Source organism: Manacus candei, unplaced genomic scaffold (genome assembly GCF_025592945.1).
Source record: "Manacus candei isolate 608988 ecotype Guabito, Panama unplaced genomic scaffold, ASM2559294v1 h1tg000046l, whole genome shotgun sequence".
NCBI lineage: Eukaryota > Metazoa > Chordata > Aves > Passeriformes > Pipridae > Manacus > Manacus candei.
The window spans coordinates 6,375,497-6,393,770 of NW_026138094.1; the positions used below are offsets into that span (position 1 = coordinate 6,375,497).

An 18,274-nucleotide genomic window follows, 5' to 3' on the forward strand; every position below is an offset into this window, starting at 1 on the left:
ATGAGTTGAAAGGAAATATCTCATAGGCCCTTTTGCACATAATTGGGCTTAAAGAGAAGGCTTGCTGGTTTTTGCACTGCTCGGCCCTAGGTTGTTCTGAGTTCTATTCAGCATTTCGAATTATCTGAACTGGCTCTGTTAACACTGCCTGCTTTTATTTATGGGTTACTTAAATATTTTGTGTACAGCCCTTGGTTCAGTCAGGAATGTGATTAGTCAGGCCACCATCATAAAGGTTTTCTTATGCTTCGCCCACTGAGGCCTTCAGAATACATGCAGGAAATACGGTACTTGTGCTGTAAACCACCTTCTCTGGTTTTCTGTGAATATAATTGTGTCTGACTGGCCTCTTGCATTTGAGATCCCAATTCCTGTACATATGTGGTCTCATGTATATGTGGTCTCATGTATATGTGGTCTGTATGTATTTGGTACTTGTGTGACTTTGCTTAAAATGAAGCTACTTGCAAGAATAAAATTATGCACATACTAAATTTTATAGATCACAATTTTATCTTGTATCCCACAATGCTGACAGACCTCCTGGAAGGTTTTTATAAAAGTACTGCACAATTCACAGCACAGTTTAGGAAGGTGGTGATGGACCGAAACTTTATACAATTATTTTTCTTAAATGCTGATTAAGTATTTGTCAGAGCAACAGACTACAACAGTTTTACCAATTGCTGAATAAATATCTGTGCCTTAATTACTTGTATCAGCAGCTTCTCGAGTCAGTTGTGTGGCTTCACACATATTTCTTTAACCAGCACCCACAGTTGACTCAACCCTGACCACTGGTGACAAAGATGCTGCCCTGAGCCAAGGGAAGCACTTGGCAGGGTCATGGGAAAGTGGAAGCCCAACTTTTGGGAACATGTTTAAGAAGTACCAAACCAACAAGCAGGAGGTGCTGAGGAGACAAAATGAGGGTGACAAAATGAGGGCAGTGAGTGACCCCTGCCATGACCAGCTCTGTGGAGAACAAGCCAAGTGGCAGTGGGAAAAGGGGGGCAGTGCATTTCGTCTGTGGAATAAAGGTATAAGAAATCTCTAGGACACATTCACCTCACAGGTAGTGCTTTGACAGCCCTTTAAAAGGGAAGGCCCAGGGAGGCAGCTGAGGCAGGATGTGAGGGAGGTGGTGGACATGGAGGACTGTGTCCAGTTCTGGGCCCCTCATCTCAGGAAGGGGAACGAAGATGGTGAAGGGTCTTGTGCGCAAATCCAGTGAGTAGCAGCTGAGGGAGCTGGGGATGTTTATCCTGGAGAAAAGGAGGCTCAGCTGGGACCTTATCCCTCTCTACAGTTCCCTGAAAGGAGACTGTAGCCAGGTGGGAGTCGAGCTGTTCTCCCAGGTAATAAGTGACAGGACAAGAGGACAAGCTGCATTAGGGGCAGTTTAAGTTGGACATTTGGAAGAACTTCTCCACAGGACGGGTGGTCAAATACTGGAATGGGCTGCCCATGGAGGTGGCGGAGTGACGTCCCCGCAGGTGTTTAGGGAAGGACCGGACGGGGCACAGTGAGCTCCTTTTCTAACACCGTTACTTCTCCGATTCTATGTTGGCTGAGGCGGGGCCTGGCGCGCCTGCTGCGCTGTGGCGCATGCGCGGGGCCGCCTGTCAGCGCGGGAGTGGGTCCGCTCCATCCCGGCCGGGACATTCCCGGCTGTCCCATCCCGGGGCGGGAATGTCGGGGGGCCGCGGTGTCCCTGGCGGTGGCGGCGGAGCAGGAGCCCCGCGGGAGAGCGAGGCGCGGTGAGTAAGCAGCCGGTCGGGCCCGCGCGGAGCAGGGCGGTCGCTGCCCTCGCCCGCGGAGGGAGCGATGGAGCCGGCGGCCTTGAAGCTGCTTCCCCCGGACCCGGGAGATGAGGGCACGCAGCGCTGCCGGCTGGGACTTGCCGCGCTGTCCTTGCTGGGGGCCCGGCTCGGCGCCCCGCTGAGGATCTCGCTGCCCGGCGGGTGCTGCGTGTGCACGGCGTGGCCCCGGCACGACCTGGCCGACGGGTTCCTGCAGGCCGACCTGACCTGCGGCACCGCGGGCCTGGCCCCGCCGGCCCTGCGCGGGCTCTCGCTGGATGTGCGGCAGCTGGAGCCGCTGCCCCACCGGCGGCTGGGGAAGGCGGCGGTCAGGGTGGTCCTCAGGAGCGCCGCGCTGAAAAAGTCGACTCCCAGAGCGGTGTTGCAGGAGACGATCAGGGAACTGTTGAGAAATGTTTATGTTTTGCCTCGTTACGTTGTTACTGTTGCCCCAAGTCCCGAAAATCCCGTGGTGTATATTGAAATACTGTCTGCAGACTCTTTGGTGGAGGAAGCCGGGTTGATAACCCCCCAAACAAGCATAAAAATTAAGGAGGTGATCACTTTAGAATGGTACAGACATTTGTCAGAAGGCATTGCAAAAACTTCAGTTGCAGGACTAGATGATGTGGGAAAGTCTTTGAAAGAGATGATCGATCTGCCTTTGCGATTTCCAAAAACTTTTAAGAACCTGGGGCTTTCTGTCCCTAATGGAGTGCTGTTAATTGGGCCCCCAGGTGTAGGGAAGACTCTTATGGTAAAGGCAGTAGCAGAAGAGGTGGGTGCATTTCTGTTTGGCGTCAGTGGCCCAGCCCTCCATGGCTCAAGGCCGGGAGAAGGTGAAGAGAATTTGAGGAGAGTCTTTGAAAAAGGCAGAGAAATGTCACAGGAAGGCCCAACCATTCTCTTCTTTGATGAAATGGATTCTTTGTGCCCCAAGCGAGGAAGTTCAAGCAATGCTCCTGAGGATCGGATTGTTGCTCAGCTGCTGACGCTCCTGGATGGTGCAAGGAGCGAGGGTAAGATGGTCATTGTGGCAGCAACAAACAGGCCAGATGCCTTAGACCCTGCACTCAGAAGACCTGGCAGATTTGACAGAGAGGTAAATAAACCCTCTTATTCGTACACACTTTTGTCTTTCCTTATTGATGTGGAAGGGGGCTGTTGATAGAGTAAAGTTTAATGTCTACTGGTCGTGTTTCATAGTGGGATTCTACAGCCTTGAGCCAGGTATCCCATTTCTTTGCTTTGCTTCAGCTTGGGTAAGGTGGGATTTTTTTTTAACTCGGGACACTGAGAACTCGATATGCTTCAAAATAGACAAGGGGATTCTTTATGCTTCTTTACCTGTCCTTGAGAGGTTTGTTTGCTTACAGATGCTTAGCCTTACAGGCTTAGGTTTTTTCATTTAAATTCTAGATTGAAGATTGATGCATCTCTCCTTAAAAGTTTATTGTGACAGAAAACTAGTAACCTCTTGTGTCAAAAATTCTATTCAGATTTCAGTAACAGGTTGAATCTGTTCTGGAAAACTTCTGTTAGCCTAGTAGCCAAAAGAAGAAAAACACAGTTGTGCAACTTACAGTTCTTTTGCTTGTGTTGTTTATTTTTCTAGCTAAACCCACTTTTGGATCATCCAGTTTAGTCAAGATCTTTAATGCTTTCATAATTGTAATTTTCATTATTTTCCAGGATTTATAGATGGTTGAGATATATTTTTATGAAGGTGTTTCACCAGGGTTTTAATAATGTATGAGTGTTTATCTCATTGATTTATTTTTCCCTGTCATATGAATCTAATTTAGTCCTTGTGATGCAAGGAAATTATTATTTCAATGTTATGTTGAAATTACCTGAAAATGGGACTTGGTAGACACTAGCTGACAGTGTCTTATGAACAACTGTTTGTACAAACACTGTTCACTTGGAAATTAAGTGGTATTTTAAATATTTGTCATTTGTATAGTGCTGCTGATAGGTTTTTTGTAACAATATTTATTTGAATTATAAGTATATAGAAATCTTTAGTAACCAATATAAAACAGAGATGAAAGCTCTATAAAATAAGATAAATATAGCACAATATCTACTTTAATTTTTTGTTTATTGTATTTGGTTTAGGTTATTATTGGGACCCCAACAGTCACACAAAGAAGATCCATCCTGCAGTTGCTCACGTCCAATATGCCCATTTCTGCAGACGTTGATTTGGCTCAGCTGGCAGAGCTGACCCCTGGCTATGTGGGAGCTGACCTCACAGCACTCTGCAGGGAAGCTGTTATGCAGGCTGTGTCCCACAGCTCCTTGGTATGGCTGCACATCACTCAAGGACAGTGTCATTAATGTACATTAATGTACCACCTTTTCCTCATTAATGCTCAGCTTTACTCGAAAAGCTCAAGAAGTTGAAGACTCAGAAATTAAAATACTAAAACCACCAAATATGTTACAAATGTATATATGCCATTTTTTCTAGTCCTTTCAGTTCTCACCTGAAAGGACTGTTTTCTACTTTCTGAGTGAAAAGTTTTGCTGAAAGTTTTTATCCTCTTCCTCTTTAGGATTGTGCAAAGCAGACATTTTTGTCTTTTTCGGCAAAGTAAACTGTGTCCACCAAAACTCTCTTTTGAAGCTACTTAATTTCATTAATATTTAATTTAATTTAGAATTCTGCTTTCTAATAACTGCAAATTAAAGTTAGGTTGATACACAAGTGTATAACAGCTAGTGAAAATAACTATTATCATCTGGGTTGTATGGCTGGATATAAAATTCTTGTAGATACAAGGTATACAACTGCCCAGTGTGCAGAAATTTAACCTCTTAGCAATTCTCTAATTCCATTTCTATAATGCCTGTTTCTTAATACTCCAGTCTCTATTCTGGCTTTTACAAAAACTGTGAGATACATGTTTGATGTAGTTTTTCATCTGCAATGGCTGAGCAGAAATTTAAAGCCATATTTGTAAAATTTCCAAAGTCAAAGCATCTGCAGAGAATGGTAGAACCTTCTGTCTTCACTTGGGTAGAAAAAAAGAGAGCATAGCACTGAAAATAATAAAATTATTTGGGCCTGGTATCTCAGAAAAGAATAGATGGACAAATGAAAGTAATGAATAAGTAGATGGCCCATTTGCAAGTGCCTTTGTAAAATACATCTTAGTTCTGTTACTGTAACTGTAGTTTAATAATGTTATTGTATAGCATGTTTGAGATAAAATGTGTTGCATTCTTCAGTGTGGTGAAAATGGATGTTGCAGCCTTTTTATTTCTATTCAGAAGATTGTATGATTTATTGTGTGGTAACCCTCAAATTAGCAACCATTTGATTTAGCACATCACTGTCTACTGGAGCTATAATTTAGGGAATAGTAGTTTTCTCTAAAACATTAATTTCTGTTAAAATAGATTTTTCTTGTGTAAAATCATGCCATTAAGGAGAATATATTTTACTTTGTGTTGCATTTTTGCATCTGCAGTTCTCTAGGCTCATTAGGGCAGGAATTGGCTTCTTTATTAGTTGCATTTGGCCTTCTGTGAAGTGTTTCACATATAATGCAGCATTTAAGTATTACCTAAAAATATTGTTAATATGCTTTATCTGGTTTGGGTTTTTTTTCAGGAGTCAACTGAAACTGAAACCATGATTAACATGGGAGATTTCCAAGAAGCTTTTAAAAAAATTCAACCATCCTCTTTTCGAAGTGCAGTTGGACTAACAGAGTGTAAACCTGTGACTTGGGAGCAAATTGGTGGTCTTGAAGATGTAAAATTAAAGTTAAAACAGGTAACACATAGAACAAATTTAGATGAACAGCTAATTTCTAATAAGCATATGCTCCAAGTTTTTCTGTATGCTAATTATGAAAATTAATTCTCTTGCTAATTACCTGATTATAAACTGTATTTTAAACATTTTTATACTACATTAAGTTATTACAGTGTTTGAGCTAGAGGTCTTCCAGTTACAAGATAATAATAACTTGTAACACCAAGCATAATGCTATCATGGGAAAATATGCATGTTTTTTAGTAGCTGAAAAATATTTAACTTGTAGCCAGATAATTTGTGAATATTCCTGAATATTTAGCCAGGGGTGGCTCTTGTGTATCATCTCTCCATGATTGCCTTTAGTCTGCTTCCATCTGCTTCAGATGGAAGCTTTAAGAAGGGGGAATTATATGAAGCAGACTAAATCAGTATTCCCTGATTTCAAATTAATGTTTGTATCAAGGAGAAGCAATGTGCTTGGCAGTTTTATTGATTGCCTATGAACTGTAGTCTTGTTGCTAAGAATTTCATCCCTTTTTTATGTATTGGCAGAGTATTGAGTGGCCTATGAAGTTTCCTCAGGCATTTGCTCGGATGGGCCTGTCCCATCCCAAGGGAATCCTTCTCTATGGGCCTTCTGGCTGTGCCAAAACCACGCTGGTGAGGGCTGTGGCCACCAGTTGTCACTGTTCCTTTCTCTCTGTAAGTGGTGCTGACTTGTTCTCACCTTATGTTGGAGACTCAGAGAAGATTTTGTCTCAGGTACAGTTTTTAATTTGTTAATTAGTTAGACCTAAATTTTGTTATTGAAAAGATCATCTGATTATTAAATAGAAATGGCTTAGAGATTCACATTTATATAAAAGTGAGAATCTATCCCTGAAATTATAAAGTTTTAAACTTTATAAGTATTTCTAGTCTTTTGTTTTCAGTTCATTTAAGAACATAAATAAGAAACAGAATTTGCCTATAGTAAATGTAAGCCAGAACAGCTCTTGTGAGTCGTTATAAATGTACCTTTAAACTTAAGTAAAATACAGAGTATATGCAACTGAACTTTTTTCACCTTACCTGATAGACTGCATGCATTAATGTTTGACTTTATAAACATTTTTTAAAAAGGTTTTTCGGCAAGCAAGAGCAAACACTCCAGCAATAATATTCCTGGATGAGATTGACACTCTCCTGGGGTCTCGGTCACACGGCAGAGCTGGCCCTGGGGTCTCACAGCGGGTTCTGTCTGTTCTCCTCAACGAGTTGGATGGTGTTGGGCTCAAAGTTACAGAAAGAAGAGGAGGCAAATTACAGCTTGAGGGGCAGTGCCAAGAACAAAGTGATGATGAGGAAAGAAAGGTATTTATACGCCCTTTTCTGTAGAAGAATGATAAATGCTGTCCACTTGTTCCAAAAATTTTACTCGTTGGCATTCACACTTCTTAAACTTAAAATCCTCAAGCTTAAAAACGGGCAAGATGCTCTTTTACTCTGCCATAATATCTAATTTTTAGAAAATACTGTATGTAGGCTGCAGACTGTTTTTATGTACACTGTTCCTCGAGGAGACTGTTTGAACAAAATACCCACACGGGCTAATGAGCATTACTAATTGGTGTTCATCTGCTGTCACAAAAATCCTCTCCTTGACACTACAGTAATTTTTTAGACTGATTGTGCTATTTTTACTCTTATTCAAGTTCCTCCCTGAACTTACTTTTTATAAGCATTTCCCCTACTTCATTTGTAGTTCTTTCTCATACATACTGCAAAGAAAAGCAGCACAGTTATGATCAGTTACTTACTTAAACAAAAAGTTGTACCTTCGCTTTTCACTGAATGGTTCGCAATATTTAATATTTAGCTTTTTTGTATTTAAATTTCTTCTTCTTCTGATACTCTTTGGGGGAATATTAAAGAAAACAGTTTCAGAATTGTAGCATACTGAATTTTTGCATATAAAAGATTTTTTGTTACAATCTGGCCAGAGAAAAGCCTCTGTTTATTGTCAAGACAGATACTAACCATATTTCCTCTTTTTAATCTGATCTGCACCAAGGCATTTTTTTACTTCAAGAAAAATTAAATATTAATATTGAAAGGAAAATAGCTACATATAAAGGTACATTGTCTTTTTGCCCTTCCCTTCTTCTCATTAGTTTTTAACGAATCTTTAATTATTATCTCTCTTTACCATGTTGCACTGATATGTTTGTATGATCTCTTACTCAGCTAGAGTTTCAGGAAGCTTTGAACAAAGATTTCATGGTAGTTGCTGCAACAAATAGACCAGATATGTTGGATGATGCCTTATTGCGTCCTGGAAGGTTGGACAAGATGATCTATATTCCACCTCCAGATCTGAAGGTGATGTATTTATTACACATCCTTACGTGGCTTTAAAGGTAGAGATATTAATTGCCAATAGACTTGACTTTAAGAGCAAAGGGGGCATATTCCTGTAATATATTTAACGATGGATGATTCACTGAAGATCAGTCACCAAACTCAAGGTATAATGAAGAAATCTAAAAAGGAATAAAGACACTTGTATTTTAAGTACCTGTAACATTTTAATTGGTGCATGTAGTTGTAGTATTGCATAGAGAAATAATTTGTGTTTACAAAATCAAGCTACAGTTTAGGAGACACCCATAACAAGTTGTCTGTCCTTGCTTCAAATAATTTTTGTGCCCTGTTCCCAAGGGTAGTGTAGCTACTTGTCCTGAGCTTCACATGAAAAGTTGACCCAAAACAGGCCAAATATGGACTCTTCAGTCTAAAGTACTGTGTTTTCATGAAGTAATGAGTAACTGTGAATAACAGACTTTAAAATATGAGATAACTGTAAGAGTAGGTAATATCTCCATTAATAGCATTTTATTCTTCCACTGAAACCAGGTAATTTTGGTATTCTTCTGGATTTTCCTTGGTTCTAATTTCAAATTTGTAACTGCTTTGGAGAAGGATTAATTTTTGGTGTGTTTGGTTTTGTTTTCTTCTACAATATACACCAATTTACAGGGAAGACTTTCCATTTTGAAAATCTGCACTGAAAAAATTCCGTTGGATACTGATGTGTCACTACAAGATGTGGCAGCCCTAACAGACCTCTTCTCTGGAGCTGATATTGAAAATCTGTGCAAGGAGGTAAGAAATATTCCTGGCTCATCTGTGAAATAAACTGTAAATTAAAACTTTCAATGAAAAAGGAGAGCTAACTGATAGATGTTACCAAGCCATCAGTAGTACAGATTCTTTCACGGTTTGTATTGAAAATATAAAGAGTAAAACGGGAGAACTGAACAAGGGTTAATTCTTTAAATAAAAAAGTCAAATAAGAATGAGATCTTTCTGTGATAATTTAATAGAAGTTAAGGAACTGTACTACCCTTTATTTTGTGTGGCTCTCTCTAATCCATGCTCACATCTGGGTGAATTGTACTCTGTGTACTGCAGGCAACTGCAACATTTTTAGCTGAAATTAGCATGTACTGTCAAGACCAGAGAGAAAAAAACTATGAGAAATCCAGAATTTGAGAATTTGTATAAAAGAGAGAAGACTAGGAAGAAAATCCAAATATATAAGTGATCAAGGATATATTGTCTAATCCAGACAGAAAGAGTGAATGAAGTTATAGTAACCTTATTTGATGTTTATCTGTTGTTAAATAACCGTAAATTATACATTGCTGTTTTCAGATGCTATAGCTAAGACTTTATTCCTTGTAAGATATTTTAGAATACTTGCAATAAATTCATTGCAATTTAAAACATGATAAGCACTTCAAGTTGTTAATTTTTTTTTCTTTTAAAGGCTGCTTTGTTGGCTTTGCAAGAGAATGGACTTGAAGCAACTGCTGTAAAACACGAGCATTTTGTGAAATCACTGAAGACTGTAAAACCATCCTTAAACAGAAAAGACTTGGAATTTTATGAAAAATTTTATAATCAAGAATTAGCCTCTTGAATCAAAAAGGAGTGGCATAGGTATTTTTAAATATATTGCAAAGATTTTGAAAAGGCTTACATCTTTCCTGCTTTTTAATACTGTACTTACTGGAGGGTTCAGGGTGTATGAAATACAGTAAAGTTTCACTTGTCAAAGATCGGTAATTTCGATAATGAATAATAAATTAAAGTCTTGTTTGCTTTGGATAGGTTTACATCTGATGAAACAAGTGATTGAGATACTTAGATAAAGCACTGTGGAACAGCTTTTTTAGTGTTACTGTAGATTTCCCAGTTCTCAGTATAAACACTGGCATCACAAGAGTATTTAATTTATAATGTGTTGAGAAGTCTTCATAGGACAGTGAATATTTAAAAAATAGAAAAGCTTTCACATGTTAAATAGGAGGAAGTAAGTCCCATTCTGTATAAAATGTGAAGTGTTTTATATGTGCCTATTCACAGGCTTACTTTCTTACAAGCAGATTCCAAAATATAGTGGCAGTGAAAAAGTTGTCAGTGCTTAATACCTTGTTGTAGGTTTGGAAGCCTGGAGTTTTAGGAATAATTTTAGGTCAGTTACTGCTTATTGTACAAACATTTGGATTGAGTAAGCAGGTAAGAAGTATGCAATCAGCTCAAACTGTAATAATTTCTTTAGAGAAGGTAGTTTGCTTTATAACAATTTGTGCAAAATTCTTTTCCTTACCCAACCATTCTTTGTCAGTATATTTTTGTAAGTCACCTTCTAAAATACAGTTACATCCAAGGAAATTGGTACTACATGTAAGTGTGCATTTTAACTTTGTAGAGTAGGAGGGGGTTTATTATTTTTTATTATATTTTCCTTTTCCCAATGAAAATATTTGTGAACTAAATACACCACTCTCAAAGATAGTTCCTTATTTCAGCTGAGGTTCGTGAGTTATAAACCCATTAACAAATATTTCTTTCTTATAACAGGGACAGAAGGGACTGCACTGAGTGTGGTTTATAGTGAGATGGATCACAAAAGGCAGTTCCAAGGCAGTTGGTGATTGTGGAGGGCCAAAGGCCGTAGTAGAAGCCATTGTAACCTAGGAAAGGGTTTAGCTGGGTGGCTTTGATCACCATTTTATGGAAAGGACTATCCTTATTGCTTTATTGCTGGCAACAACCTAGCAATGCTTGTGAACGTCCCAAACACCCAAAGGTTTCTCAGCAGCAGTGCTGAGAAAAACTGTTAAACCATTCTAGGTAATTCTGTTTTGCTTCCCAGTGTTTGAAGGTTTGTATTAGAATTGCCAGACCTGACAGTTGTTGTGACAGCAGAATGCTGCCAGTCCTTTGCCTCAAAGACCGTGCTGCTTAACTTCCATACTTGCTCCCTAGAGGGACCAACAGAACTACTTGTGCCCTGTGGTGTCTGTTCCTTGCTGCAGGGAGCCAGCAGAGCGTGCAGTAACAGCAGCCTTTTCGTCCTCTCACTGCTTTCCAGTGGGCAAGAGAGAAGGGGAGAAATACACAGGAGTCATCTGCTGGCAGCACTCACCTCCAGCCTGCCCCTGGTAGGAGTTTTTCCCAGACAGGGATATTGGGAAGAGATGAGAGCTGTGTAACACAGCATGGGAACATGGGCCTGGGTTAAGCTTTTGCTGCAGCAAAAGGTGACACGATGACATTGGGGTCCTCTTTGGGTCACTATAGGCACCTCTCTGAGCTCTGGAAGAGACAGACCCTGGCCTCACCTGGGCGTTTGCCTGGATATGCTGTTCTTTGGGCAGCTGCCTGGAGACTGGGACAGACAAGAAGACAAAGGAGAAATGGAGAAGAAAGGTTTGAGTGCTGCAGTAACGGAGAGAGGAGTTGCGAGAGGAAGGCGGGAAGAGCACGGGCAGCATCCCGGTCTCCCGGCAGCTCCCTTTGGGGCCGGGAACTCCTTAGGGCGCTCCCCTGCGCCTACCGCCGCGGGCCAGGGGGTGGCACTGCTGGCCCGGCCCGGCCCGTCCTGTCCCGTCCCGTCCCGCCTCCGCGCCCCGGGGCGCGGTGCGGTGCGTATATAACGCGGTGCGTGTGCAGCGCGGGGAGCGCCCGTCCCCGCAGCCCGGTACCGTCCTGCCCCTCTCCCCCGGGGTGCGGTAACACGAACCGCTTGTCCCAGGTCCGCAGCCGCCGCCACGATGAACAGGAACATCTTCCAGATACTTAAAACAAAAAGAGAAGTAAGTTTTCCCAGAAGCCGGGGCCGTGGTGCCCGCCCCTGGGGAGGGATGCGGCTGGCGCGGGATAGAGAGCACCTTCCCGGGGAAATGGAGAGAGCGAGGGCCCCGTGTTGGAAGTGAGGGGGTGTGAAGAGTAATACAGAGATGTAATACACGCTAACAGCTAATGCCGCCTGAGTGCTGTATAACCCCTGCTCCCCCAGTCGGGGCTCTCAGCCGGGACACCAGTTCAGCTCTTTCTCCGTTTTGTCTTTCAGCTCGTTCCCCTGGCTGGAATACTGTCCGTGGCAGCAGTTGGGGCGTTCTCTTTTAGCATGTATTCCCTATTCGGCAAAACTGATGTGATGTAAGCAAAATACTTCTTGTTTGGTGCTCACCCTAACCTTTCTGTGTTCAGCAGAAGTATTTGACCATCATGTTTTACATCCAAAAAAAAAAAAATCCATGTTCATGTTCCAGACTACTGGTAACAACTGAAATATCTGCAGATAGTAAATAGCAAAGAAATTAATTCGTTTGGACCATAGTCCAAATGATTTCCTAATTTTTGATTTAATATTTTTCTTTGCTTTAGGTGTAACAGGTTTTAAATGCTCCTATCAAGAATTTCAAATAATCGGATAGGTAGATGAGATGCAGATATGTTGCATCCAGACTATTAACTTGTATATGAAGAGCAGCACTTGATAATATTCACTTAAGAGAGTATTCTAGTGGCTTGGCTAATAATTGGAATTAAGTCCTGTACTCTTCAAGTGCTGGGAAGTTTATTTATTTACTTTAAAGTGATTGGAATAGGCATTTTAGCTGCCAGAGTCCCCTTACTTTGTGTCCTTACTCAGTTCTGATTTTTCAGCTTGCTTCCCTTACAATGACACGATACATGAGTGTTGGCTTGGTTGGTCCTTTGGAAGATGCACATAAAGCAAGCCATTGTTGATTCTACCCAGAACACCCAAATCTATAAACTTATGTTTTGGGGAACTCCTTACTTAAGTAAATAGCTCTGCTGATGATAGGCTGCTCATATAAGAAAAATGTACAGAAGAACACACCTTAAAACATAGTACCTGTCTTGTTTTATCTTCTTTTAAAGGATTAACAGGAGTGGCAATCCAGAACCCTGGGAAAATATTGATCCTACCAAGCCTCAGAAGGTAATTTTTACATGCAATATAGTCAATATAAATAGCATATATTTCCAACACAGTAAGTAACTTGTTTTAATGTGTAAAAACTAGCAAAATATTAATGAGGAAACACAAGTAAAGCTGATGTATATCTAATTAATAGTAGAAACAAAATTTTAGTTCATTACTTTATATCTTCCCTGTGTTACCTAATGATAGGGAATCAGCTATTACATTCTAGGTCTGACCTTGAACTTATTATACTCTTCTAGTTGCTGTGCTGTGTCTGTTCCCACTGCCAACATCCATTTACTCAAATCCATTGATAACAATAGAAGTTTGGAGTACAGAGGAAGGCTGTTTCCCCTTGTTCCTGAATTACAAAATTGACTAAGAATATTTAGGTACTGCAACCTGAAGGAAAAATATCTTTTTTTAGTAGAGCATCTACTATAAGGAAAAATAAAATTCTTTGGCATTATTATCTATGTAATATCCAAACTATTTTGTTCAACAAGTTATTATATATGTCATCAGTTGCTATTTTTGCATACCTCTGAAAGAAAAATGTAAAGCTACTAGAAATTCTTCACCAATAGGTTGATGTATGACTTGGGGGGTGTGGGAGTGGAGTAAATGCCCCCTGGGATTTTGCTAACTTTCATATTTTCCATTTCTTCCAGCTGTTAACAATCCAGCAGAAATGGCAGCCTATAGAAGAGCTGGAAAATGTCAAAAAGCTTATGAAGTGAGAAGTTTCTGTTGCCTCAAAAAGGTGCCCTATGAATCTAGTGGAATCACTTCTGCACAAACTTGACTACTGAAATCAGTGTGCGGAAATGCTTCTGCTACATTTTTAGGGTCTTCCTCCATTTTTTTGGACTCTGAATGAGGAGTTTCGTGTTGCTTTAGAAGCTGGCATACAGCATCCACATAGTCCAAAAAAACTGACTCAAATATTCATTTTCAGTAGGCATTTGGTGCCAAATGTTGAATATTCAGATGGTAATTATAGATGGAAAAAGCCTTCACAGTTTTTGTAGAATTTTGAGATTTTTTCAAAATACATTAGTTTTGTTATTTTATAAATTTTTAATTAAATAAATTCTAAATTTTTACAACATTTTATGTAAATTCCGTAAATGGAGGTTACCCAAAAGCCCTTCTAAACTGGAATTCCTGGTCTGCTTCCTCTCTATGCTGTATTTCAATGCAGTATATAGACCAAAGTCATATCCAGAGGATGTCTTTGTATGGCAACATATGTGGTCATAAAGTACACTTGCATTTCTTGTCTACATTAGATGTGATGACAGTTTAAGTCAAAACTAATGTTCTGCTGCAAATACTCAAACTTATATGTGTGCTCACCTTAACCTGCTGAGGAGTCCAGTAGGTTATTTAAGGGTGTGTTTGAGACTGCAGGATTAGAACTTAAGAATTGAGCATGGCTAATACAGAAATGAAAATGAGATAATTTCTCTTGTGTTTAAATATTGTTCATGTTTAAATTTAGAAAAAGTTACTAGAATTAGGAAACTTGCATTATCCCAAGCAATGTTAATTTCTTCTTTTTGTGCAAGGTTGTTCAAGTGCAAGCTCAAATGTACTGCACAGTTAACAATATTTTTAAACATTTCTACGTGCTGTTAGGAACATCTACTTTATCAAATAGAAACTAACATATTAAAATTAGAAATGATTCTATGAAGAGACACTTCCTTTCTAAGCATCTGTGTGTTTTCTTATGGGTTGGCCAGGGAAAGAACATAATGGGCAGACCCCCAGTAAATTAATGAGACAAGAAATGCATCCAATGATAGAACAGTCCTTTTGTAGATATTTTCTGTATTTTTGTAGATATTTTCTATCTTCTAAGCAGTTTCACAGTCTGTTACTCAGTTTCTTTTACAATGGACGTTCAGAAGGGAGATTAGTTTCTGTCAGAAAGAAAGCAAAAGTGAAACAACTGCTAACTGGAAAAAGTCCCCCTAAGTGAGTAATAGTCAAGTGCTTTAGGTTGCTCTGCTGCAGCAAAGACAAACTTCAGCTAGAAAAGCTGCTTCCCAAATTTCAAGGTGGCTTGGCTTCAGAAGCTTTATGTTTTCTTCAGCTGAGGAAAAAAAAGTTTAAATGTTACTTTATCAGATTCAGCATAAATATTTATCAAGTAATGATGACTCAGCAGCTTTTATGTTTTAGAACGAGAGGAACTACTAGTTTTCAGAATACTTTCTTAGCTTTCATTTTAAGGAATGGCATTACAAGGTTGGATAGCATAGAACCACAAAGATACAGTGCTCTGAGGAGTACAAGTTTAAAGTATTTTAATGCAGAAAATATTTCAAAATATTTCTCTACGTTATTCTATATTTCCATATTTTTACTGGACTGTGCCAAACAAAACAAAGTGCTGTGCTCTGAGTTGATGCATGAATTAAATGAGTGTGTTCTTCAGTACACCAGTTGTATGGTCTGTAAATACTATGAAATAAATGTAAGTAATTTTTATGTCATTTTTGTATTTAACTACTTTTCAGTGATGATTCCAGTAACATATTAAGCAGTATGACTGCTATCAGTCACAGGTTGTTGCTTCTCTCATCCTGTCCTGAAGCATAACAGCTTTGGTAATAAACTGTTTTGCCTTGTTAGCTGCTCTGGTTTTTAATATAGATTTGTTGGGAGGGTTGTCACATAATGTGAGAAATCAAAATATTTTTCTGCACTTCAAAAAGATTGTGAGTGTTATGAAAGTTCTTGGGATTTTGTGTCTTCTCTGACTGTCCCTAAAAATCCATCTCTTGCATAGGTGAGGACTTTTGGAGAGCACACCAAGAAAAATTACTGTACCTCCCCAGCTCAACTACTATGTGTATAGACATAAATCTATACACACAATATACAAATTATTTCCTTGTTCTGCAAACAGTAAAGATTCAATTGGCTGAATTTTATGAGCTGATGTTTATCAGAAGAGTAAGACTTCCCTGTCCTGTGTTAAGCAAATCCATGACTTCTTATTCCATGGACAGTTTAGAGGTTATTGAAGTAATTTACAACTTTTTTCCTTCTCTCCATTTTGTCTCCTACTCCATTCTGTTCTTTGAGTTGGGTTGGGTTTTTTGGTTGTTTTTTTAAACAATGGCTATCTTTGCTCGCCAATTCTAGTACTTTTTCAAAGAACTGTATCACCTCCAACTTTCATATTAATTACAAAGTTTAACTAAAATGCTCTGGCTTGTTAGAGTTTCAAATATAGATTAGAAACCATTTGAAATGTTTTTAATAGTTCTAATCACCATTAGAAATGCATCATTAGAATCCATGGTCACATTTTTCTAATTTTTTCTGAGTAGTCTATTTGTAAATACCTCTCTGGAAGAGAAGAAGAATAGGAGCTTGCTTTCTGCAGTGTACGTGCAATCAGTTACTAATTTTTGTTATTATAGTAGTACTGAAGGACTTAAAACTGCAGATCTTGTGCTGTTGTGGTTACCAGAGCGCTGTATGGAGTTTTTAGTTCGAGGTTTTTTTGCCTATGATAGCCCTGGTGTCAGCATTTCTCCTTCTGATGTCCTGTAGCCCCTGTATTTCTCTACCACAAGGTGCTGTTAGTGTAGTACTGTACTGTCTGGTTACTTCATTGCCATTCTGCAGAAAATAGTAACTTACAGAGGGGGCTGATGCAGCTGTTAAAGGAAATGGTTCATCCTGCAGTTGTCACCTGTCTCAGTGCAGAGGGGGCTGTCCCCAGGACTAGCTGTGAAAAGCAAACGAGAAATGGGAATGATTCACTGGATCTGGCCAATATTTGGTGTGGGACACCTCCCAGGAAAGCTTTCAGATTAAACAAACAAGGCCACACTACTCAGCACAGCTTTAGTTTGCTGTGTGAAGTCTTTGCTCTACAGCACATCCCTGCCGGTTGGAGCACACGCATAACGAGATTGCCTGAAAGTGTCACTGAAATGGAAATAAAAGCGTCAGCAATGACCTGGCCTCGGGCACTGCTGTGGGACAAGGTGAGTGTTGACCTTCAGGTACTGCTGTGAACAGGCAGCTTGTTTGCCAAAAGCTCTCTCCGTCCTAAAACAGCCATCACACTCCCGGCACCCTGCAGAGCCCTCAGCCGGGTGTCTGCAGCGCCTTCTCCTGCACGCCTCACCCTGACCAAAGATCACCCAGGCTGTGTGATCACCGAGGCTGCACCAACCCTGTTTATGCTGTACCTTGACCTGATGAATAAGGGGTTTTGGTTTAATTAGCTTTTACCTTTAGATAATCTTGTTGTTGTGTGTGTTTTGGCCAGCGCTGTTACTGGGAAGGTGCTGCCCTTCCTCAGGGCTTGCCCAGGACGTGCGAGGGCCCCTCACACAGCACAGGGAGCCCAGGCCTACAACAAATTTCACCCTTCCGAGTGAAAAGCTGCCCCACAGTGTTACCCACTGTGCCTGTGGGGGGATGAGGGCGGTGTGAGAGAGCTGTAATGGGGGGTGGCAGAGCCCTGGTTAGGAGATGCATTAGTCAGTGAGAGCCCAAGAGATAGTCTGGCTTCAGGATACAGGCCATGTACTAGCCCACAAGGTTAGGAAATTAATTTAAATATACCCTCATCTATTAGCAGTGAGAGCCCAACAAGGGCTTTGGTTTGTGTTTCGTTTTCATTTTAAGACATCCAAGGTTTAGCCCCAGTGCATCAGGGGCCTGGCTGGGCCTCCCCCCACAGCACTGCCTTGGTGCTGGGCTTGCAGGTGAGCCCCTGTCCTGGCTCTTGGCCTGGATTTGACCATATATAACATTCCCTAAAAGGTGTTCTGTATAAATAACTTGGGCTTCATGATGCAACATTTTTAAGGTGTAAAGCAAGTCACTTTTGTGACCTTGTTTCCATAAGGTTTACAAATGTGAATGTCTGTGAAAATTCAGATAAATGTGCTTCCAGTTTTACCAGCTGTCAAGCAGTAGAAAAATCACTCTCTTCAACTTGAAACATTTGATCTAGAATATTATTAGACTATGGTATTACTTGCTTGCTGTCTCTCACACCCTCCTCCTATTTTCTACTGACACTTCTTTCTTCTTTCACTTACTGGCACATATTTTAGTCTTGCCAAATCTTTTTCTGTCTCACCCATAAAAACAAACATATCAGAAAAATTTTCTTGGCCTAATTTATTTCTACTATTTCTACAGTTTGATGGTGCACTTGCATTGTGTTCCTGAAAGGTACACATGTCAAATGAGTAGATTAGAATATAGTTAGTCTGGTGGTTTGAATTCAGAAATTAAGCAGAAAAGTCCCTACTTGTAATGCTTGTCTTCCTTCTCCCTCCCCCTCTTCTACTTTGCTTTATTTATGCTGGTGGGATTGTAATAAATGCACCATTGGAGGTAAAAAAAGAGGATCCTTACTAGTAACAG

General features: G+C 40.2%; 2 protein-coding genes and 1 long non-coding RNA gene across 4 annotated transcripts; 2 read left to right on the forward strand and 1 right to left on the reverse strand.

The window, feature by feature from the left end:
- Window positions 1-1,781: 1,781 nt before the first annotated feature.
- On the forward strand, window positions 1,782-11,043 carry SPATA5L1 (spermatogenesis associated 5 like 1). 2 transcript variants are annotated; one of them, XM_051797071.1, is made up of 9 exons: window positions 1,782-2,904; window positions 3,924-4,109; window positions 5,425-5,589; window positions 6,127-6,336; window positions 6,697-6,927; window positions 7,801-7,935; window positions 8,593-8,718; window positions 9,386-9,558; window positions 10,941-11,043. In XM_051797071.1, the coding sequence occupies exons 1-8, from the start codon at window positions 1,828-1,830 to the stop codon at window positions 9,536-9,538; spliced, it is 2,283 nt and encodes a 760-aa protein (XP_051653031.1). In that variant the 5' UTR covers window positions 1,782-1,827; the 3' UTR covers window positions 9,539-9,558; window positions 10,941-11,043. The 2 variants fall into 2 exon arrangements, with proteins under 2 accessions (XP_051653031.1, XP_051653030.1); XM_051797070.1 differs by lacking the exon at window positions 10,941-11,043 and having other exon boundaries at window positions 1,783-2,904; window positions 9,386-9,726.
- Window positions 11,044-11,595: 552 nt separating this feature from the next.
- CUNH15orf48 (chromosome unknown C15orf48 homolog) lies at window positions 11,596-15,361 on the forward strand. Its single transcript, XM_051797096.1, has 4 exons — window positions 11,596-11,720; window positions 11,978-12,066; window positions 12,817-12,877; window positions 13,534-15,361. The coding sequence occupies exons 1-4, from the start codon at window positions 11,679-11,681 to the stop codon at window positions 13,600-13,602; spliced, it is 261 nt and encodes an 86-aa protein (XP_051653056.1). The 5' UTR covers window positions 11,596-11,678; the 3' UTR covers window positions 13,603-15,361.
- Window positions 14,850-17,825, reverse strand: LOC127475352 (uncharacterized). Its single transcript, XR_007906175.1, has 3 exons — window positions 17,126-17,825; window positions 16,526-16,613; window positions 14,850-14,963 (listed from the first exon to the last, which is right to left on the reverse strand). It is a non-coding gene; the product is annotated as an uncharacterized LOC127475352 (long non-coding RNA).
- Between the last annotated feature and the right edge of the window lie 449 nt (window positions 17,826-18,274).

What these genes read in the sequence shown, in the direction of transcription:
- SPATA5L1 (XM_051797071.1), top strand. Translation starts at nt 1,828, where the DNA reads ATGGAGCCGGCGGCCTTGAAGCTGCTTCCCCCGGACCCGGGAGATGAG. An exon ending in TAAAATTAAAGTTAAAACAG is followed by an intron (nt 5,590 to 6,126) that starts GTAACACATAGA and finishes ATGTATTGGCAG; the next exon opens with AGTATTGAGTGGCCTATGAA. An exon ending in CAGAGAAGATTTTGTCTCAG is followed by an intron (nt 6,337 to 6,696) that starts GTACAGTTTTTA and finishes TTTTTTAAAAAG; the next exon opens with GTTTTTCGGCAAGCAAGAGC.
- CUNH15orf48 (XM_051797096.1), top strand. Translation starts at nt 11,679, where the DNA reads ATGAACAGGAACATCTTCCAGATACTTAAAACAAAAAGAGAA. An exon ending in TACTTAAAACAAAAAGAGAA is followed by an intron (nt 11,721 to 11,977) that starts GTAAGTTTTCCC and finishes TTTGTCTTTCAG; the next exon opens with CTCGTTCCCCTGGCTGGAAT. An exon ending in ATCCTACCAAGCCTCAGAAG is followed by an intron (nt 12,878 to 13,533) that starts GTAATTTTTACA and finishes CATTTCTTCCAG; the next exon opens with CTGTTAACAATCCAGCAGAA.